This window comes from Schistocerca nitens, chromosome 2 (assembly GCF_023898315.1).
Source record: "Schistocerca nitens isolate TAMUIC-IGC-003100 chromosome 2, iqSchNite1.1, whole genome shotgun sequence".
Lineage (NCBI taxonomy): Eukaryota > Metazoa > Arthropoda > Insecta > Orthoptera > Acrididae > Schistocerca > Schistocerca nitens.
The window spans coordinates 1,069,259,439-1,069,278,346 of record NC_064615.1 but is presented as its reverse complement, the minus strand read 5'-3'; the positions used below and the strand labels follow the sequence as shown (position 1 = coordinate 1,069,278,346).

The window sequence follows — 18,908 nt, the reverse complement described above, 5'->3', positions numbered from 1 at the left end:
CATCGATTTCCGTTGAAAGAACAAATATTACTACACGGCTATGCTAGTTGTAACTAAGTAATGAACATTTCATTTCAGCAAATTTCCCCTGGACTGGTGGATACCGAAGGAGTGAGGAAAACGTTGCCACAGCTCGACTTGCCCGAAGAAGTAAAAGAGTCGCCTTTCTTGCGTCCAGGGGACATTGCTGACGCTGTTGTTTACATGCTGTCGCGGCATCCGCGTGTGCAGGTCAGTAGTGGTGTTTTCTGCGACCTGCAATCCTGGTATCACACTCCGAGTAACTAAGTGGGAACACATGACATTGCGGTAGTTGGACATCGCATTATGCGGCTACCCAACACTTGTATTGAATAATGACTAACCTCCTGTTAATTTCTTCCCCTTCACAGTAACATTTACCATTTATTGCTGCGACACTGCTAATTTGGGATCGAACATGAGCAGGATTTTTTTGATTGAATCTGAAGCCAGTTTTACAGATGATACATTTTGAATTTAGCATGTATTTAAAAAATTTACTCCATTTACCAATAGCCATCGTCATTCCGTTTCATACTCAGCCCTAGCGCTTCCGCGAACGGACTCGTACTGTACTGACGCTACACCCCGCTCGCCTTCCGCGACCGTCAGTGTCACCCTCGCTCCGTAATTGTTAGCCAAAAGTCTGCCAGATATTACGGAACATGCTATTTTCATTCTAAGCTTGCTGGGAAGCGACGTCAAAATGACGTATACTCGTCCAGCACATTTGTCAACTACTGTCGAGTTTCCTCGTCACATCGAGTTTTCTGGAAGTCGTCATTTTGACGTCACTTCTCAATAAGCTTTGAGAGCTCCTAGTAGATATGGCACTTCACTCACCAGACCTAAAAATAAAATAAATAAGATGTCAAAACCCTCATATCTCGAAGTGTAAAGACACGGGATCCCTATAATGCAGCTTGTTTAGGATCGCGTCAGTGGCCGCTAGTTTAGCGACACTAGAGCAAACCGCAACCTGGAGTGCGGATTTAAAATTTCGAATGTTGTCGCCTAGGCGTCAAGCTATGGAATACTACAAAAAACTGAAACCGATTACCACACATCGAATGCACTGACAACGTCAGTAGAAAAGTTGCCTACTGTTTATCGACGAACGAATTTGTTATTGGCTTCAAGACTGTGCTGTGTTGAGAATGACATTTGATGATGCAATATCACCAGACCAGGCACTCCTATTTGAAACATGTCTCTACATGACGCCGGAGAGTATCGTATAATAAATTCACATACACTACGCCAACATCTTGTTTGTTGCGATGGCCAACACTCAAAATGAATAGTGCTTAAAAATTTATCAATTTTTTGGGTTTTCACCAAATTAATCTTTGACTTAACCTGACGCTGTGCCAGATTTGTTCTAACGTTTTGACGACTTAAAGTGTGAGTGTGTTCTGGGTTATACTGCTTTATTTCCCCAGACCACATTCCCCCACTTTACGAGATGACTTACTTGGGGTTTGCAGCCACTCTCCTTTACTGGATAGCTGGCTGCTGGAAACTCGCTTGACTTGTTCTCCGTCGAATAACGCTAGGTACAGGAACTTTCAAGCCTCTTTCTACTATTGAAATAAGTAGCCATACAATTTTACGTTTCGTCAATCAACGATGCATTTGACTTTCAAGCACAAAAAAAGTTATCACTTTCAACATAATATGTAACTTCAGTAAGTCTCTCGTATAGTCGTACGTTAGAAACAAATTGATTTACATTCGAAAGAAAGTCTGCTTAGACACCATGACTTTTAGAAAAGGAGATTGAAAAAACATCTTGCCTCTAACAATGCTGAGTCAAGAGTCTATATGAGTACCTTTTCAACCGTTCTTGTTTCGCATAACAATAGTCAGTGACACATTAAGTACAAAGCTGCATATAGATTCCATGGTTCTTCCATACATACACACTAACACATCCTTGGATTGCCCGACAGGTACCCGTCGGTGCCATCTTCCCGTGACTGATTTTAAACCTGCAACCACAAACATGTGAAGCGCAGTAGTTAGGATTTTACCATCCCACACTCGTATCTAGAATATCGTGTGTTCGAGACGGTAGAAGGCCGAGTGGTTCTACAATTTACACAGAAATTCTGGAATCATTACATATGCCCCCCCAGGCCGATATTTTATACATAATCATTATTTACATGTTGTTGTTGTTGTTGTGGTCTTCAGTCCTGAGACTGGTTTGATGCAGCTCTCCATGCTACTCTATCCTGTGCAAGCCTCTTCATCTCCCAGTACCTACTGCAACCTACATCCTTCTGAATCTGCTTAGTGTATTCATCTCTTGGTCTCCCTCTACGATTTTTACCCTCCATGCTGCCCTCCAATACTAAATTGGTGATCCCTTGATGCCTCAAAACATGTCCTACCAACCGATCCCTTCTTCTGGTCAAGTCGCGCCACAAACTTCTCTTCTCCCCAATCCTATTCAATACGTCCGCATTAGTTGTGTGATCCATCCATATAATCTTCAGCATTCCTCTGTAGCACCACATTTCGAAAGCTTCTATTCTCTTCTTGTCCAAACTATTTATCGTCCATGTTTCACTTCCATACATGGCTACACTCCATACAAATACTTTCAGAAATAACTTCCTGATACTTAAATCTATACTCGATGTTAACAAATTTCTCTTCTTCAGAAACGCTTTCCTTGCCATTGCCAGTCTACATTTTATATCCTCTCTACTTCGACCATCATCAGTTATTTTGCTCCCCAAATAGCAAAACTCCTTTACTACTTTAAGTGTCTCATTTCCTAATCTAATTCCCTCAGCATCACCCGACTTAATTCGACTACATTCCATTATCCTCGTTTTGGTTTTGTTGATGTTCATCTTATATCCTCCTTTCAAGACACTGTCCATTCCATTCAACTGCTCTTCCAAGTCCTTTGCTGTCTCTGACAGAATCACAATGTCATCGGCGAACCTCAAAGTTTTTATTTCATCTCCATGGATTTTAATACCTACTCCGAATTTTTCTTTCGTTTCCTTTACTGCTTGCTCAATATACAGATTGAATAACATCGGGGAGAGGCTACAACCCTGTCTTACTCCCTCCCCAACCACAGCTTCCCTTTCATGTCCCTCGACTCTTATAACTGCCATCTGGTTTCTGTACAAATTGTAAATAGCCTTTCGCTCCCTGTATTTTACCCCTGCCACCTTTAGAGTTTGAAAGAGAGTATTCCAGTCAACATTGTCAAAAGCTTTCTCTAAGTCTACAAATGCTAGAAACGTAGGTTTGCCTTTCTTTAATCTTTCTTCTAAGATAAGTCATAAGGTCAGTATTGCCTCCCGTGTTCCAACATTTCTACGGAATCCAAACTGATCTTCCCCAAGGTCGGCTTCTACCATTTTTTCCATTCGTCTGTAAAGAATTCGTTGTAGTATTTTGCAGCTGTGACTTATTAAACTGATAGTTCGGTAATTTTCACATCTGTCAATACCTGCTTTCTTTGGGATTGGAATTATTATATTCTTCTTGAAGTCTGAGGGTATTTCGCCTGTTTCATACATCTTGCTCACCAGATGGTAGAGTTTTGTCAGGACTGGCTCTCCCAAGGCCGTCAGTAGTTCCAATGGAATGTTGTCTACTCCCGGGGCCTTGTTTCGACTCAGGTATTTCAGTGCTCTGTCAAACTCTTCACACAGTATCATATCTCCCATTTCATCTTCATCTACATCCTCTTCCATTTCCATAATATTGTCCTCAAGTACATCGCCCTTGTATAGACCCTCTATATACTCCTTCCACCTTTCCGCTTTCCCTTCTTTGCTTAGAACTGGGTTTCCATCTGAGCTCTTGCTATTCATACAAGTCGTTCTCTTATCTCCAAAGGTCTCTTTAATTTTCCTGTAGGCAGTATCTATCTTACCCCTAGTGAGATAAGCCTCTACATCCTTACATTTGTCCGCTAGCCATCCCTGCTTAGTCATTTTGCACTTCCTGTCGATCTCATTTTTGAGACGTTTGTATTCCTTTTTGCCTGCTTCATTTACTGCATTTTTATATTTTCTCCTTTCATCAATTAAATTCAATATTTCTTTTGTTACCCAAGGATTTCTACTAGCCCTCGTCTTTTTACCTACTTGATCCTCTGCTGCCTTCACTACTTCATCCCTCAAAGCTAGCCATTCTTCTTCTACTGTATTTCTTTCCCCCATTCCTGTCAATTGTTCCCTTATGCTCTCCCTGAAACTCTCTACAACCTCTGGTTCTTTCAGTTTATCCAGGTCCCATCTCCTTAAATTCCCACCTTTTTGCAGTTTCTTCAGTTTTAATCTACAGGTCATAACCAATAGATTGTGTTCAGAGTCCACATCTGCCCCTGGAAATGTCTTACAATTTAAAACCTGGTTCCTAAATCTCTGTCTTACAATTATACACTCCTGGAAATTGAAATAAGAACACCGTGAATTCATTGTCCCAGGAAGGGGAAACTTTATTGACACATTCCTGGGGTCAGATACATCACATGATCACAATGACAGAACCACAGGCACATAGACACAGGCAACAGAGCATGCACAATGTCGGCACTAGTACAGTGTATATCCACCTTTCGCAGCAATGCAGGCTGCTATTCTCCCATGGAGACGATCGTAGAGATGCTGGATGTAGTCCTGTGGAACGGCTTGCCATGCCATTTCCACCTGGCGCCTCAGCTGGACCAGCGTTCGTGCTGGACGTGCAGACCGCGTGAGACGACGCTTCATCCAGTCCCAAACATGCTCAATGGGGGACAGATCCGGAGATCTTGCTGGCCAGGGTAGTTGACTTACACCTTCTAGAGCACGTTGGGTGGCACGGGATACATGCGGACGTGCATTGTCCTGTTGGAACAGCAAGTTCCCTTGCCGGTCTAGGAATGGTAGAACGATGGGTTCGATGACGGTTTGGATGTACCGTGCACTATTCAGCGTCCCCTCGACGATCACCAGTGGTGTACGGCCAGTGTAGGAGATCGCTCCCCACACCATGATGCCGGGTGTTGGCCCTGTGTGCCTCGGTCGTATGCAGTCCTGATTGTGGCGCTCACCTGCACGGCGCCAAACACGCATACGACCATCATTGGCACCAAGGCAGAAGCGACTCTCATCGCTGAAGACGACACGTCTCCATTCGTCCCTCCATTCACGCCTGTCGCGACACCACTGGAGGCGGGCTGCACGATGTTGGGGCGTGAGCGGAAGACGGCCTAACGGTGTGCGGGACCGTAGCCCAGCTTCATGGAGACGCTTGCGAATGGTCCTCGCCGATACCCCAGGAGCAACAGTGTCCCTAATTTGCTGGGAAGTGGCGGTGCGGTCCCCTACGGCACTGCGTGGGATCCTACGGTCTTGGCGTGCATCCGTGCGTCGCTGCGGTCCGGTCCCAGGTCGACGGGCACGTGCACCTTCCGCCGACCACTGGCGACAACATCGATGTACTGTGGAGACCTCACGCCCCACGTGTTGAGCAATTCGGCGGTACGTCCACCCGGCCTCCCGCATGCCCACTATACGCCCTCGCTCAAAGTCCGTCAACTGCACATACGGTTCACGTCCACGCTGTCGTGGCATGCTACCAGTGTTAAAGACTGCGATGGAGCTCCGTATGCCACGGCAAACTGGCTGACACTGACGGCGGCTGTGCACAAATGCTGCGCAGCTAGCGCCATTCGACGGCCAACACCGCGGTTCCTGGTGTGTCCGCTGTGCCGTGCGTGTGATCATTGCTTGTACAGCCCTCTCGCAGTGTCCGGAGCAAGTATGGTGGGTCTGACACACCGGTGTCAATGTGTTCTTTTTTCCATTTCCAGGAGTGTATAATCTATCTGATACCTTTTAGTATCTCCAGGGTTCTTCCATGTATACAACCTTCTTTCATGGTTCTTAAACCAAGTGTTAGCTATGATTATGTTGTGCTCTGTGCAAAATTCTACCAGGCGGCTTCCTCTTTCATTTCTTAGCCCCAATCCATATTCACCTACTACGTTTCCTTCTCTCCTTTTTCCTACACTCGAATTCCAGTCACCCATGACTATTAAATTTTCGTCTCCCTTCACTATCTGAATAATTTCTTTTATTTCATCATACATTTCTTCAATTTCTTCGTCATCTGCAGAGCTAGTTGGCATATAAACTTGTACTACTGTAGTAGGTGTGGGCTTCGTATCTATCTTGGCCACAATAATGCGTTCACTATGCTGTATGTAGTAGCTTACCCGAATTCCTATTTTCCTATTCATTATTAAACCTTCTCCTGCATTACTCCTATTTGATTTTGTGTTTATAACCCTGTAGTCACCTGACCAGAAGTCTTGTTCCTCCTGCCACCGAACTTCACTAATTCCCACTATATCTAACTTTAACCTATCCATTTCCCTTTTTAAATTTTCTAACCTACCTGCCCGATTAAGGGATCTGACATTCCACGCTCCGATCCGTAGAACGCCAGTTTTCTTTCTCCTGATAACGACATCCTCTTGAGTAGTCCCCGTCCGGAGATCCGAATGGGGGACCATTTTACCTCCTGAATATTTTACCCAAGAGGACACCATTATCATTTGATCATACCATAAAGCTGCATGCCCTCGGGAAAAATTACGGCTGTAGTTTCCCCTTGCTTTCAGCCGTTCGCAGTACCAGCACAGCAAGGTCGTTTTGGTTATTGTTACAAGGCCAGATCAGTCAATCATCCAGACTGTTGCCCTTGCAACTACTGAAAAGGCTGCTGCGCCTCTTCAGGAACCACACGTTTGTCTGGCCTCTCAACAGATACCCCTCCGTTGTGGTTGCACCTACGGTACGGCTATCTGTATCGCTGAGGCACACAAGCCTCCCCACCAACGGCAAGGTCCATGGTTCATGGGGGGGAGGATTATTTACATAATATCATTTATAATAACATTTCATATCTTAACAGTATACATTTCTTACATACGCTTGTATACATATCTTTCCTTTGAGTAACAATTCTCTGTCCTTCCTTGCACAATCTTTGGCTTATTTTTTCTCTACTCTTTTCTTATTTTACTTTGTTATTAAGACATAAGCATTTATTCGTTGTTTTAGTCAGCTTTACTAATGTTTAGTAATTGTGAGAACTCTTTTTCATTTCTTTAATTTTTTTTTCAATCGTAAACTTCAGGTGTTTAGGACACATGAGTAGCCTTTTTCTATTCTTACCTTCTGTATTACTTTCTCCTAGTATGCACCATTTTCAATTTTTTTAGCTTGGAGGAACTCTGGGAGAAGTGAAAGTGTTCTTTTCACACTCATTTTCTTTCACGAAACATAATAGTGCTAGTCGTTCATAGAATTTACACTTTCCAGAGTAATTCATATAAAATTTGTGACTTTTGTCACGATACTATCCCCTTCTCCTAGGATCAGCTCCTATTCCTTGCTTGTGGATTGACCTTATGAGAGCACTTTCTCTTTTCATTCTGGCAACTATGCCCCTTACAAAACATTTTTATTTTTTAGACCACAGATCATCCTAGCTCCACGTAGATACGTCTGCCATTTATACTTAATGAATGTCGAGTATGCCCCCCTTATCCTTTCTGAGTACGCTTCACGGTTCATTACCCTAATATACGTTTCTATGTATACCATAATTAAGTATCGTCTGGTAAAGCTATAAATCTGTTTCATACTTCTCATCATCCTTTAATATACCATTCACTGCCTACAGTCCTCCTCTACTTATCAACTTCTATACTTTCAGTAGATATTATTTCCATATACAGGGTGTTACAAAAAGGTACGGCCAAACTTTCAGGAAAAATTCCTCACACACAAAGAAAGAAAATATGTTATATGGACATGTGTCCGGAAACGCTTACTTTCCATGTTAGAGCTCATTTTATTACTTCTCTTCAAATCACATTAATCATGGAATGGAAACACTCAGCAACAGAACGTACCAGCGTGACTTCAAACACTTTGTTACAGGAAATGCTCAAAATGTCCTCCGTTAGCGAGGATAAATGCATCCACCCTCCGTCGCATGGAATCCCTGATGCGCTGATGCAGCCCTGGAGAATGGCGTATTGCATCACAGCCGTCCACAATATGAGGACGAAGTGTCTCTACATTTGGTACCGGGGTTGCGTAGACAAGAGCTTTCAAATGCCCCCATAAATGGAAGTCAAGAGGGTTGAGGTCAGGAGAGCGTGGAGGCCATGGAATTGGTCCACCTCTACCAATCCATCGGTCACCGAATCTGTTGTTGAGAAGCGTACGAACAGTTCGACTGAAATGTGCAGGAGCTCCATCGTGCATGAACCACATGTTGTGTCGTACTTGTAAAGGCACATGTTCTAGCAGCACAGGTAGAGTATCCCGTATGAAATCATGATAACGTGCTCCATTGAGCGTAGGTGGAAGAACATGGGGCCCAATCAAGACACCACCAACAATGCCTGCCCAAACATTCACAGAAAATCTGCGTTGATGACGTGATTGAACAATTGCTTGCGGATTCTCGTCAGCCCACACATGTTGATTGTGAAAATTTACAATTTGATCACGTTGGAATGAAGCCTCATCCGTAAAGAGAACATTTGCACTGAAATGAGGATTGACACGTTGTTGGATGAACCATTCGCAGAAGTGTACCCGTGGAGGCCAATCAGCTGCTGATAGTGCCTGCGCACGCTGTACATGGTACGGAAACAACTGGTTCTCCCGTAGCACTCTCCATACAGTGACGTGGTCAACGTTACCTTGTACAGCAGCAATTTCTCTGACGCTGACATTAGGGTTATCGTCAACTGCACGAAGAATTGCCTCGTCCATTGCAGGTGTCCTCGTCGTTCTAGGTCTTCCCCAGTCGCGAGTCATAGGCTGGAATGTTCCGTGCTCCCTAAGACGCCGATCAATTGCTTCGAACGTCTTCCTGTCGGGACGCCTTCGTTCTAGAAATATGTCTCGATACAAACGTACCGCGCCACGGCTATTGCCCCGTGCTAATCCATACATCAAATGGGCATCTGCCAACCCCGCATTTGTAAACATTGCACTGACTGCAAAACCACGTTCGTGATGAACACTAAGTTATGCTACGTACTGATGTGCTTGATGCTAGTACTGTAGAGCAATGAGTCGCATGTCAACACAAGCACCGAGGTCGACACTACCTTCCTTCAATTGGGCCAACTGGCGGTGAATCGAGGAAGTACAGTACATACTGACGAAACTAAAATGAGCTCTAACATGGAAATTAAGCGTTTCCGGACACATGTCCACATAACATCTTTTCTTTATTTGTGTGTGAGGAATGTTTCGTGAAAGTTTGGCCATACCTCTTTGTAACACCTTGTATACTACTTACGTCGTACTATCCTTCAGTTCATCAGAATTTTTATTGCACTGACGTTTCTTAATGATCAGCCTGACTAATTCTTCTCCTACTTTCGTCTTCTTTCTTTGCTCACGCCTCTCTCTTATTTATCCATTACTCATTACTACTTTACAGTTGTTCGTTATGTATTTGCACCTCCTCTTATGTATATTCGATGTAGAATCGTCATAACTCCCCATATACGTGCGCATAATTCCCTATGTACACACCTTTTCCCCATAACACCTGTCTTCTATAATCTAATGTTTGCATAGAAGTGTATATCTGTGTGAATGTGGATGTGTGTTCGTGTAGTCTGATTCTTCGGCCTTCTTATCTAAAGATAAGATGTAGGTTATTAGTAAGACAGGTTCTCAATATGAGAAGTAAGAAAGGAAAAAATAGATGTGCTTGCTAGGAAGAGAAAGAAGATAGCCCCTAAGACAGGAAACCCTTCCCACACCCCTTCCCCAGGATCCCTACTTCTCAGGTACTAGAGTGAGATGCTGGAGGAGGTTTGGTGTTAAATCGTCTCCTACAGAACGGACTTGTCCCACATTCACCCTTTGAAGTCCCTGAAGGAAATCCTAGCAACCCTAAGCAAACGGCAAATGAAGAAGAATCAGGCACACATGTTTGTGACGGTTGCTTGAAAGTTGTGATGTGTGTTTTGTGTTAGTCATGATTTATTTGTTGTTGCAAATGAAGCTTTTAGCTACAATACCCACCCCTTTCAAAATTTATACAAACCCTCCCATCTATATCACATCCATAAAAGGTATAAAATACTCTATAGAAAATAGAAAAGCTGTACACTTTGGTATAAAAGTTGTTCAGTTAGTCACATCATATTATATTTTCTACAAACATAATACCCTGTTCTATTTATTCCGTCTAGACATCACTTTTTGTGATTCTCTTTAGTTGTTTATATTCAGTTTCCTTTAAGCAATAAGATTACAGGATAGTTTTAGATTTTAAAGGAATTCGGTGCAGGAAAACTATTTTAGAAGAAACACTGAAAACAACTCCGCCCGTTAACTCAGAATGTTAACGCCCCTGGGGGATATACAATTTTACATTCTTTACATTGTATTTCCCCTTTTCTAATCCAGTTGTGTGATCTACCAAAAATAACGTCTTAGGATGGACTACTGTTTGTACCCAGTATGGTCCCTCATATTTTTTAAAAAACTTATGAGTCTCTTTCTTCAGAGTCAATCTGGGTAGATGTTGTTTTATAAGAACGAGGTCATCGACTTGGTGCTTACTTACTCTTTGTTGCGCCTTTCCAATCAAATTTATAGAAATTATATCCTGATTCACTTCGCAATTGTCACTAGGTTGTTCAGGCCAATTAAAATACTTAATTAACTGTTCTCCTACAAAAGGTTTGCCTATAACATCTAAAGGTGTCAGTCGATAAATGGGGTAATTCATTGAGGATAAATTCAAAGTCCTTAATTTTCGTTGCCCACGAAGTATGTTTTTCATGGCAGTATGTACGACATAGTTTCCCAATGTCCTTCATTACTTGTTCACGCGGATTTGATGACGTGTTATAACTGGATGTTAACACTTGTCGAATACTTTCCTAGCCTAGGAATTCTCTAAATTCGTTGCTCACAAATTGTGGTCCGTTATCTGTAAGAAACCGTATTGGTTTACCTACTTCTAGAAAGTATTGTTGTAATCAGTGTGTAACTGTGCATATTTTCTCTCTTAATAGGACATAGTATAACATATTTTGAACATCATTCTATGATAACCAAAATATATGATACTCCTCCCTTTCCTTGTGGAATTGGTCCAAAGAAATCTGCTGCTGTAAGGTCGTGTCATGACTTAGGGATAATAGGATACATTCTGAATTTCACGTATCACTCTCTTTTACTTTCTGGCAAGTTTCACAGGTTCTAATCAAAGATGCTACTTTATGCCCTAGTTTCTTGAAATAATAAAATTGATTCATATGAGATATACATTTTTTGATTCCGAGGTGTCCATACCCTGTGTGAACATACCATACAAGTTCGTCTTCCATTACCTTCGGAATACATAAACGCCAACGCTGTGATGTTACACTCTCTCTCCAAAACAAGTTATGATCTACAATTTTCCATTTTCCCAAGTAATTAGGAGGTAACGAGTTCTGGACACACATAGAAAATATTTCTGTGAAATAAGGATCATGATGGATATTCTGTGTTATTCTGTGAACCATCTCTTTTACCCCGATGTTCGGATATTCTGCTGACAAAAAATTAACGGCAAAAATGACGCCGGGCCTTTCCGTACGTTTCAAGTCTTCCATTCCTATGGGTAGCCTCCATAATGCATCTGGTACTTTATTTTCGGAACCTTTTGCGTATCGTGTCTCGGTATCATATTCCTGTAGGAAAAGCATTTAGTGCGTCAACCTGACGATCTGTGTAAATATGGATTTCTGATACCCATACTAGTGTTTGAATACATCACATAGTTACCTATAGTCCCCATACTAGTGTTTGAATACATCACATAGTTATCTATAGTTCGTTTTCGGTAGCTGTGTAATTTAGTTCCTGCTTATTTAGGCTACGGCAAGCAAAAGCTATGGTTCTGTGTTCTACATTACTCGGATCCCATTCTCCTTGGAAAGGCTGGGCAGCAAACCCCTAATCAGATGCATCTGTCGAAATTTTAAAAGGTTCGCTCTTAACTGGATGATGTAATATGGGTGCCTCAACAAACACTCTTTTAACGTTTTCAAATACATCATTTGCACCTTGAGCCCAAGTCCACGGTACTCACTTTTTTTAATAAATGTAAAATTCTCGGGACATTTAACTCCTGCCCTCGTACGTACCGTCGATAGTATCCGGTCATACCCCTAAAAATCCTTTAAGTGGTCTTACATTTCTGAGGTGCGGACATTCTTTGATAGCTTTTATGCGTTCACAGTCTGGTCTAATTCCCTCTACCCCTACAATATGCCCTAAGAACTTAAGTTCTTGGCGCGCAAAAAGTGATTTTGACAGCTTCACTGTAATACCTTTCTCTTAAATTTTTTCAGAGTCTTGTACAAAGTTAGATAATGTTTCTTCTACATAATTACCAAATCCTTCAATAAGTCTCTCCCTCGTGCTTCACTAATGCACATTTAAATACGGACACGGAGATATTAAGCCCAAATGGCAATACATTGAAATGATATGATTTTCCATCAAACAAAAAGGCTATATACGTTTTTGATTCTGGATGTAATTTTATCTGCAATATCCCACAGTCAAATCCATCGTGCTAAGGAATCTTGCCTTTTAAAATTTGGATAACAATTCGTCGATATTAATCGTATGGTCCCTCTCCGTCTCTATATGTCGATTCAGTGTACGAGTGTCTAAGACTAATGGTACCACGCCTGTAACTTTCTTTACCACTAACAGAGGATTATTCATTACACTGAAAATTCGTTCTGTAATATTATTATCAATCATTTTGATAATCTCATCCCGAACTGCTTCCTTCAAACTCACTGGTATTGGATACGGTTTGCAAAAGAATGGAGTGTCATCTTCGATTTTGAAGTTACAAATCTAGTCGCTGATGTTACCTGGACAATCGAAAAATACCACTGCATGCTCCATTAAAATTTTATACAAATCTCGTCTTTGTTGGTCGGTTAATACTAGGGATTCATAAACTTCGTCTTGTATATCAGTCCGATGCGTTCCTTGATCAACATTATCGATTTTTTGTGATAATTGTGCTGTAGCTGTTGATCGCAGACGCTGGCGCTCCGTAGTTTGTTCCTCAAAGTGACTACTTGTCACAAAAGGTGTCGAACATCTACTGTCCCCTTTACTAAAACAAAGATGTTCGTCAAAGTTTAAGATGACCATGAACTCTAACAACCAATCTAAACCAAACAGTACGTCTCTATTAATATTCTCTACTATGAACAGCGTTTGACGAAATAACATATTTCCAATACTGCAGTTCACCTGAGTTTCGTATTTTACAAGTTAACTTTTTGTTCTCGTGATCCCTATTATGTATACTCCAGTCACTGGCAATAACGGTAAGTGCTGTTTATTCCTCATCGAGTTAAAAAATGCGTTTGAGATGAGTGATACCTCACTTCCCGAATCTATAAATGTGTTAACCTTGGAATTTTCCACTGTCTCTGCTATTATAGGTTGTGGATTATTAGTAGCTAAGCTTGGTTCTTCAAGTACCAACCATTCCTTTGTGTGTGTATTTTGTGCGTAAAGCAAACATACGTATATGGAATACGACCACTTAATATATTTCCACGACCTGGGCCCTGGCTCTGGATCCAGGTCGAACAACGTTTTCCGCATTACTACTAATTACGGGTTGGTTACCGTAACGAGGTACTACATTCGTATTTTCTGTTTTTTGGTTACTCGATACAAATTCTTTAGAAGTTACTGGATCTAAATTTGAACGTGGATGCTTCTTTTGATAATTACCGTTACAACTTTTCTTATTGCACTTGTGTACTTTCTCTAAGTTTGCCTCATGCCTTTTAAAATTATTCCCGCTATTCGTTTTATAGTTCGAACTTCACTTTGGTGTAAAGTTTCGTTGCGGTCCTTACTGATTGCATCAAGTGCATCAACAAAAGGCAAGAACTCTTCTACCGTTTTCCAACAACTACATAAGATGTCTTTTCTCGCATAGATGGCCAATCGTCTAATTAAAATACGTACCAATCCCTCTTCTTCCATTGGCTTACCTAAATACTTTGCTCGTGTTAAATGCCAGTCGAAATATTTCCTCATAGTACTTCAAGTATTATTGTAATACTTTGGGCCCCATAGATCTGATATCAACTTTTCTTGAGCACTGGCAGACGAGTATTTCTCTTTAAATTTCTTTTGAAAGTCCTCCCAAGAGGAAAAATTCTCAATATTTGCTGTACCCCATTCTGAGGCTTCCCCTAGAAGGTACCTCACAGATAATTCGATCATCTTAGAGTCTTCCCAATTTTTTGGTAATACTTGGTTAATCCTTCTTAAGAAATGAGTCGGATGTACATCTCCGTCGGACTTAAATTTAGGGAATTGTCTAGATAACCCTGAATTAGCTCTCCATTGCAAATCAGTCACAGCTTCACTAGTTAATACAACGTTAGGTGAAGATACATTTTTTTCTACTTTATCCTGGATGCGCTTAATCTCTTTCCACAGGTTGTCCATACCCTTCCTGTCATCATTAAGTTCAGAAGAAAGAATACGCGATACATTCCCGGATGTTATCCACTCGGTAACTTTTCGATCTATAATTTCCCTAAATTGTTCGTCCAAACTAATTACATTTATAATATCAGAGTTAGCTATTTTCTCTATGAAATTTCTTTCTACATTATCTACCCGTGTATTGACAGCTGTAATTTGCGATTGGATGACTGGCTTTAACTCATTCTGCTCGTCTACACTCTCTTGCAAAGTCTACAACCCATGCCTTACATCATTATACTTAATATTGTACACTTTTTCAAAGGATCCTAACTTTTCAATAAGTCCCGATTCTACACTATTACATTTGTTCTCAATGTTAAGTTCTAACCGTTTTGACAAGGCCTGAAAGGTATCATTCTGTTTCTTACTAAGTTCGGTAAACATATAATTTATGTGAGTAGTCAAAGAGTTTGTCAACTCATTCTTTAGATCAGCTTTTAAATTCTCTACTGCACTGCTTATAGCGTCGAAATCAGTCTTCAAAGCGCCAATGCCTTCGTGCAGATTACTAAATTCCTCGCTTTAAGAGTCGACCTTGACACTTAACAAACCTAAATTTGTCTTTTGAATATTTAGAGTTTCCTTCTGAGCATTTGAAGCTTCACTCTAGGTATTTAATTGAGAATTTACTAAACCTAGTTCTTTACTTAGAGTCGCACTTTGAGCTTCGATTAAGTGAAGGGCTTATTTCAATAGTGGTACAAGTCCGTTGGTGTTCATTGTGAGATACAGAGTCCTAACGTTAAATGAGCGCTGAAAAATCTGCAGTTGAGATACCAGAAATATTCAAGCATATGGCTTCTTGCTAGAGATGAACCTTTCTTTCTGTATGTTTCGATCATTAATTGCAGAAGAATTATTGGCAGAAAAGTGGAGGTAATGGACTTGTACCACTACTGAAATAAGCCCTTCAAATTTACCAACTCAGCCCAGGCAGACACTTCTTTGCTAATTTTTATGAGCATAGCTGCGTCTTGAGTTTCCACAACCTGTTGTATATTTTCCATACTCTTGTATGCTTAGCTATTGTAAGCATTTAAAACTAACTTTATGAAACGTCCCCTTTGAACAATTTTACAAGACTGTCCTTAAACTGACACACAATATTTTGTTAGCGCAACGCAATCTGACTTTCAGAATTCCCTACAAAAGAATGGCCCTGACTAACATTAAACTATACCTTTCACAAATCACTAAATCACTTACCTCACAAAAATCTTCGTTACTCCCACTACTGCAATACAGCAAGCGCCACTACTGCCAGCTAAATAAAAGATTCAAACTATGGAAGGCACTAACTACTGATAGGGATGGTTAGCAAATGAAAGATATTAATAGAGAGCAAACAATGTATTTACCTTGATATCATCATTTATAAGTATAGCAGTTCATGACAAATTTCAAAACTCCGCCATCTCTCTCCCCACATCCACCACTGCTGGCGGCTCACCTCCAACTGCGCAACGCTACGCGCTGTTCACAGCCAGCTGCCTAACACTACAATGGCGAGTATTACAACAATGCAAAGCAGCCACAGACTGCACACAGCACAGCCAGTGATTTTCATACAGAGGTGGCGTTACCAATAAAAAGACCTAAACAGCCTACTTACAACTTTAAATATGATAACTATGCAAATAAAGTTCACTCAACAGTATCTTGTCCCACTTCGTCCTAAAGTAATGAAGTTTTGCTACACGCTCACCCGGCGCTGAATTCTCGTAGCGTACGTGAGCGGATGTGGAGGCGGGTCAGCACCGGCGAGCAGCTGCTGGTGCCGGAGGCGTCGGATGTACGTTGGTTTCCATGTCTGCGTCCCCGCGACGTGTGCGAGAGCTGTATACTCGCCGCACTGGATCTTCTTGGTTGAAGCGTTCCATCCGTATTTCTTCTTAGACAAATACGTCGAAATCTTCTTTGCTGTTATATCCTTGTGAATTTCTCACGTCTTCACCATTTTTCATCCAAATTTTGCTCCATTAGGTACTTGAACATATTCCAATGTCTCAGAGTAAATAGCTTGTCGTATAATGTTTGGTTGGTATGGCAACACACAACAGCTTCTTTTCTCGTTTTTGACTGACAATTCCTGTTTTTTTTTTTTCGGTCCTTTCACACAGGTCGCCACGTTCGAACGTTTTGACGACTTAAAAGTGTGAGTATGGGTCTAGGTTATACTGATTTATTTTCCCAAACCACATTCCACTTCTTTACGAGATGACTTACTGGGGTTTGCGGCCACTCTCCTTTACTGAATAGCTGGCTCCAGGAAACTCTCTTGGCTTCGTCTCCGTCGAATAACCCTAGGTACAGGAACTTTCAAGCCTCTTCTTACTAGTGAAATAAGTAGCCATTCAATTTTACATTTCGACAATCAACGTTGTATTTGAGTTCCAAGCACAATAAAAATTTTCACTTTCAACATACGAGGTGCATTCAAGGTCTAAGGCCTCCGATTTTTTTTTCTGATTAACTACTCACCCGAAATCGATGAAACTGGCATTACTTCTCGACGTAATCGCCCTCCATGGCAGTGGCGAAGGCTTCTTTAGGAGCCTGTTTTGACCACTGGAAAATCGCTGAGGCAATAGCAGCACGGCTGGTGAATGTGCGGCCACGGAGAGTGTCTTTCATTGTTGGAAAAAGCCAAAAGTCACTAGGAGCCAGGCCAGGTGAGTAGGGAGCATGAGAAATCACTTCAAAGTTGTTATCACGAAGAAACTGTTGCATAACGTTAGCTCGATGTGGGGGTGCGTTGTCTTGGTGAAGCAGCACATGCGCAGCCCTTCCAGGACGTTTTTGTTGCAGTGCAGGAAGGAATTTGTTCTTCAAAACATTTTCGTAGGATGCACCTGTTACCGTAGTGCCCTTTGGAACGCAGTGGGTAAGGATTACGCCCTCGCTGTCCCAGAACATGGACACCATCATTTTTTCAGCACTGGCGGTTACCCGAAATTTTTTTGGTGGCGGTGAATCTGTGTGCTTCCATTGAGCTGACTGGCGCTTTGTTTCTGGATTGAAAAATGGCATCCATGTCTCATCCATTGTCACAACCGACGAAAAGAAAGTCCTATTGATGCTGTCGTTGCGCGTCAACATTGATTGGCAACATGCCACACGGGCAGCCATGTGGTCGTCCGTCAGCATTCGTGGCACCCACCTGGAGGACACTTTTCGCATTTTCAGGTCGTCATGCAGGATTGTGTGCACAGAACCCACAGAAATGTCCACTCTGGAGGCGATCTGTTCAACAGTCATTCGGCGATCCCCCAAAACAATTCTCTCCACTTTCTCGATCATGTCGTCAGACCGGCTTGTGCGAGCCCGAGGTTGTTTCGGTTTGTTGTCACACGATGTTCTGCCTTCATTAAACTGTCGCACCCACGAACGCACTTTCGACACATCCATAACTCCATCACCACATGTCTTCTTCAACAGTCGATGAGTTTCAATTGGTTTCACACGACGCAAATTCAGAAAACGAATGATTGCATGCAGTTCAAGTAAGGAAAACGTCGCCATTTTAAGTATTTAAAACAGTTCTCATTCTCGCCGCTGGCGGTAAAATTCCATCTGCCGTACGGTGCTGCCATCTCTGGGACGTATTGACAATGAACTCGGCCTCATTTTAAGACAATGCGCATGTTTCTATCTCTTTCCAGTCCAGAGAAAAAAAATCGGAGGCCTTAGAACTTAAATGCACCTCGTAATATGCAACTTCAGTAAGTCTCTCGTACAGTCATATGTTACAAACAAATTGATTTACATTCGAAAGAAAGTCTGCTTGGACATCATGACTTTCAGAAAAGGTTTAAAAAACGTCTTGCCTCTAACAATGCTGAGTAAAGAGTCTATATGAGTACTTTTTCAATTGTTCTTGTTTCACATAACAATAGTCAGTGGCACAATAAGCACAAAGCTGCATATAGATTCCATGGTTCTTCCATACACACTCACTAACACATCTATGGATTGCCCGACAGGTACTTGTCGGTGCCGTTCGACCGTCTCGTCTACTTTCTTCCTGCGACTGGTTTTAAACCTGCACACACAAAGATGTGACGCGCAGTAGGTAGTGTTTTACCACCCAACACTCGTATCTAGAATATCGTGTGTTCGAGACGGTAGAGGGCTGAGTGGTTCTAGAATTTACACAGAAATTCTTCAGTCACTACAATGTAAAATGTGGAAAACCACTTGATTAATTTCCCTTAACGATTAAAATGAAATATGCCAATCCACAAAACCTATCTCTACATACCTTCACACTATCACGAT

At 41.7% G+C, this 18,908-nt stretch overlaps 1 protein-coding gene across 1 annotated transcript in view; it reads left to right on the top strand.

Annotated features, from left to right (window-relative positions):
* Nucleotides 1–18,908, top strand: part of LOC126235548 (farnesol dehydrogenase-like) — a 75,762-nt gene that overhangs the window by 45,471 nt on the left and 11,383 nt on the right. The window contains exon 5 of the mRNA XM_049944265.1: nt 79–231. Coding sequence (XP_049800222.1) covers nt 79–231 — 153 coding nt within the window. The remainder of the gene's footprint in view (nt 1–78; nt 232–18,908) is intronic.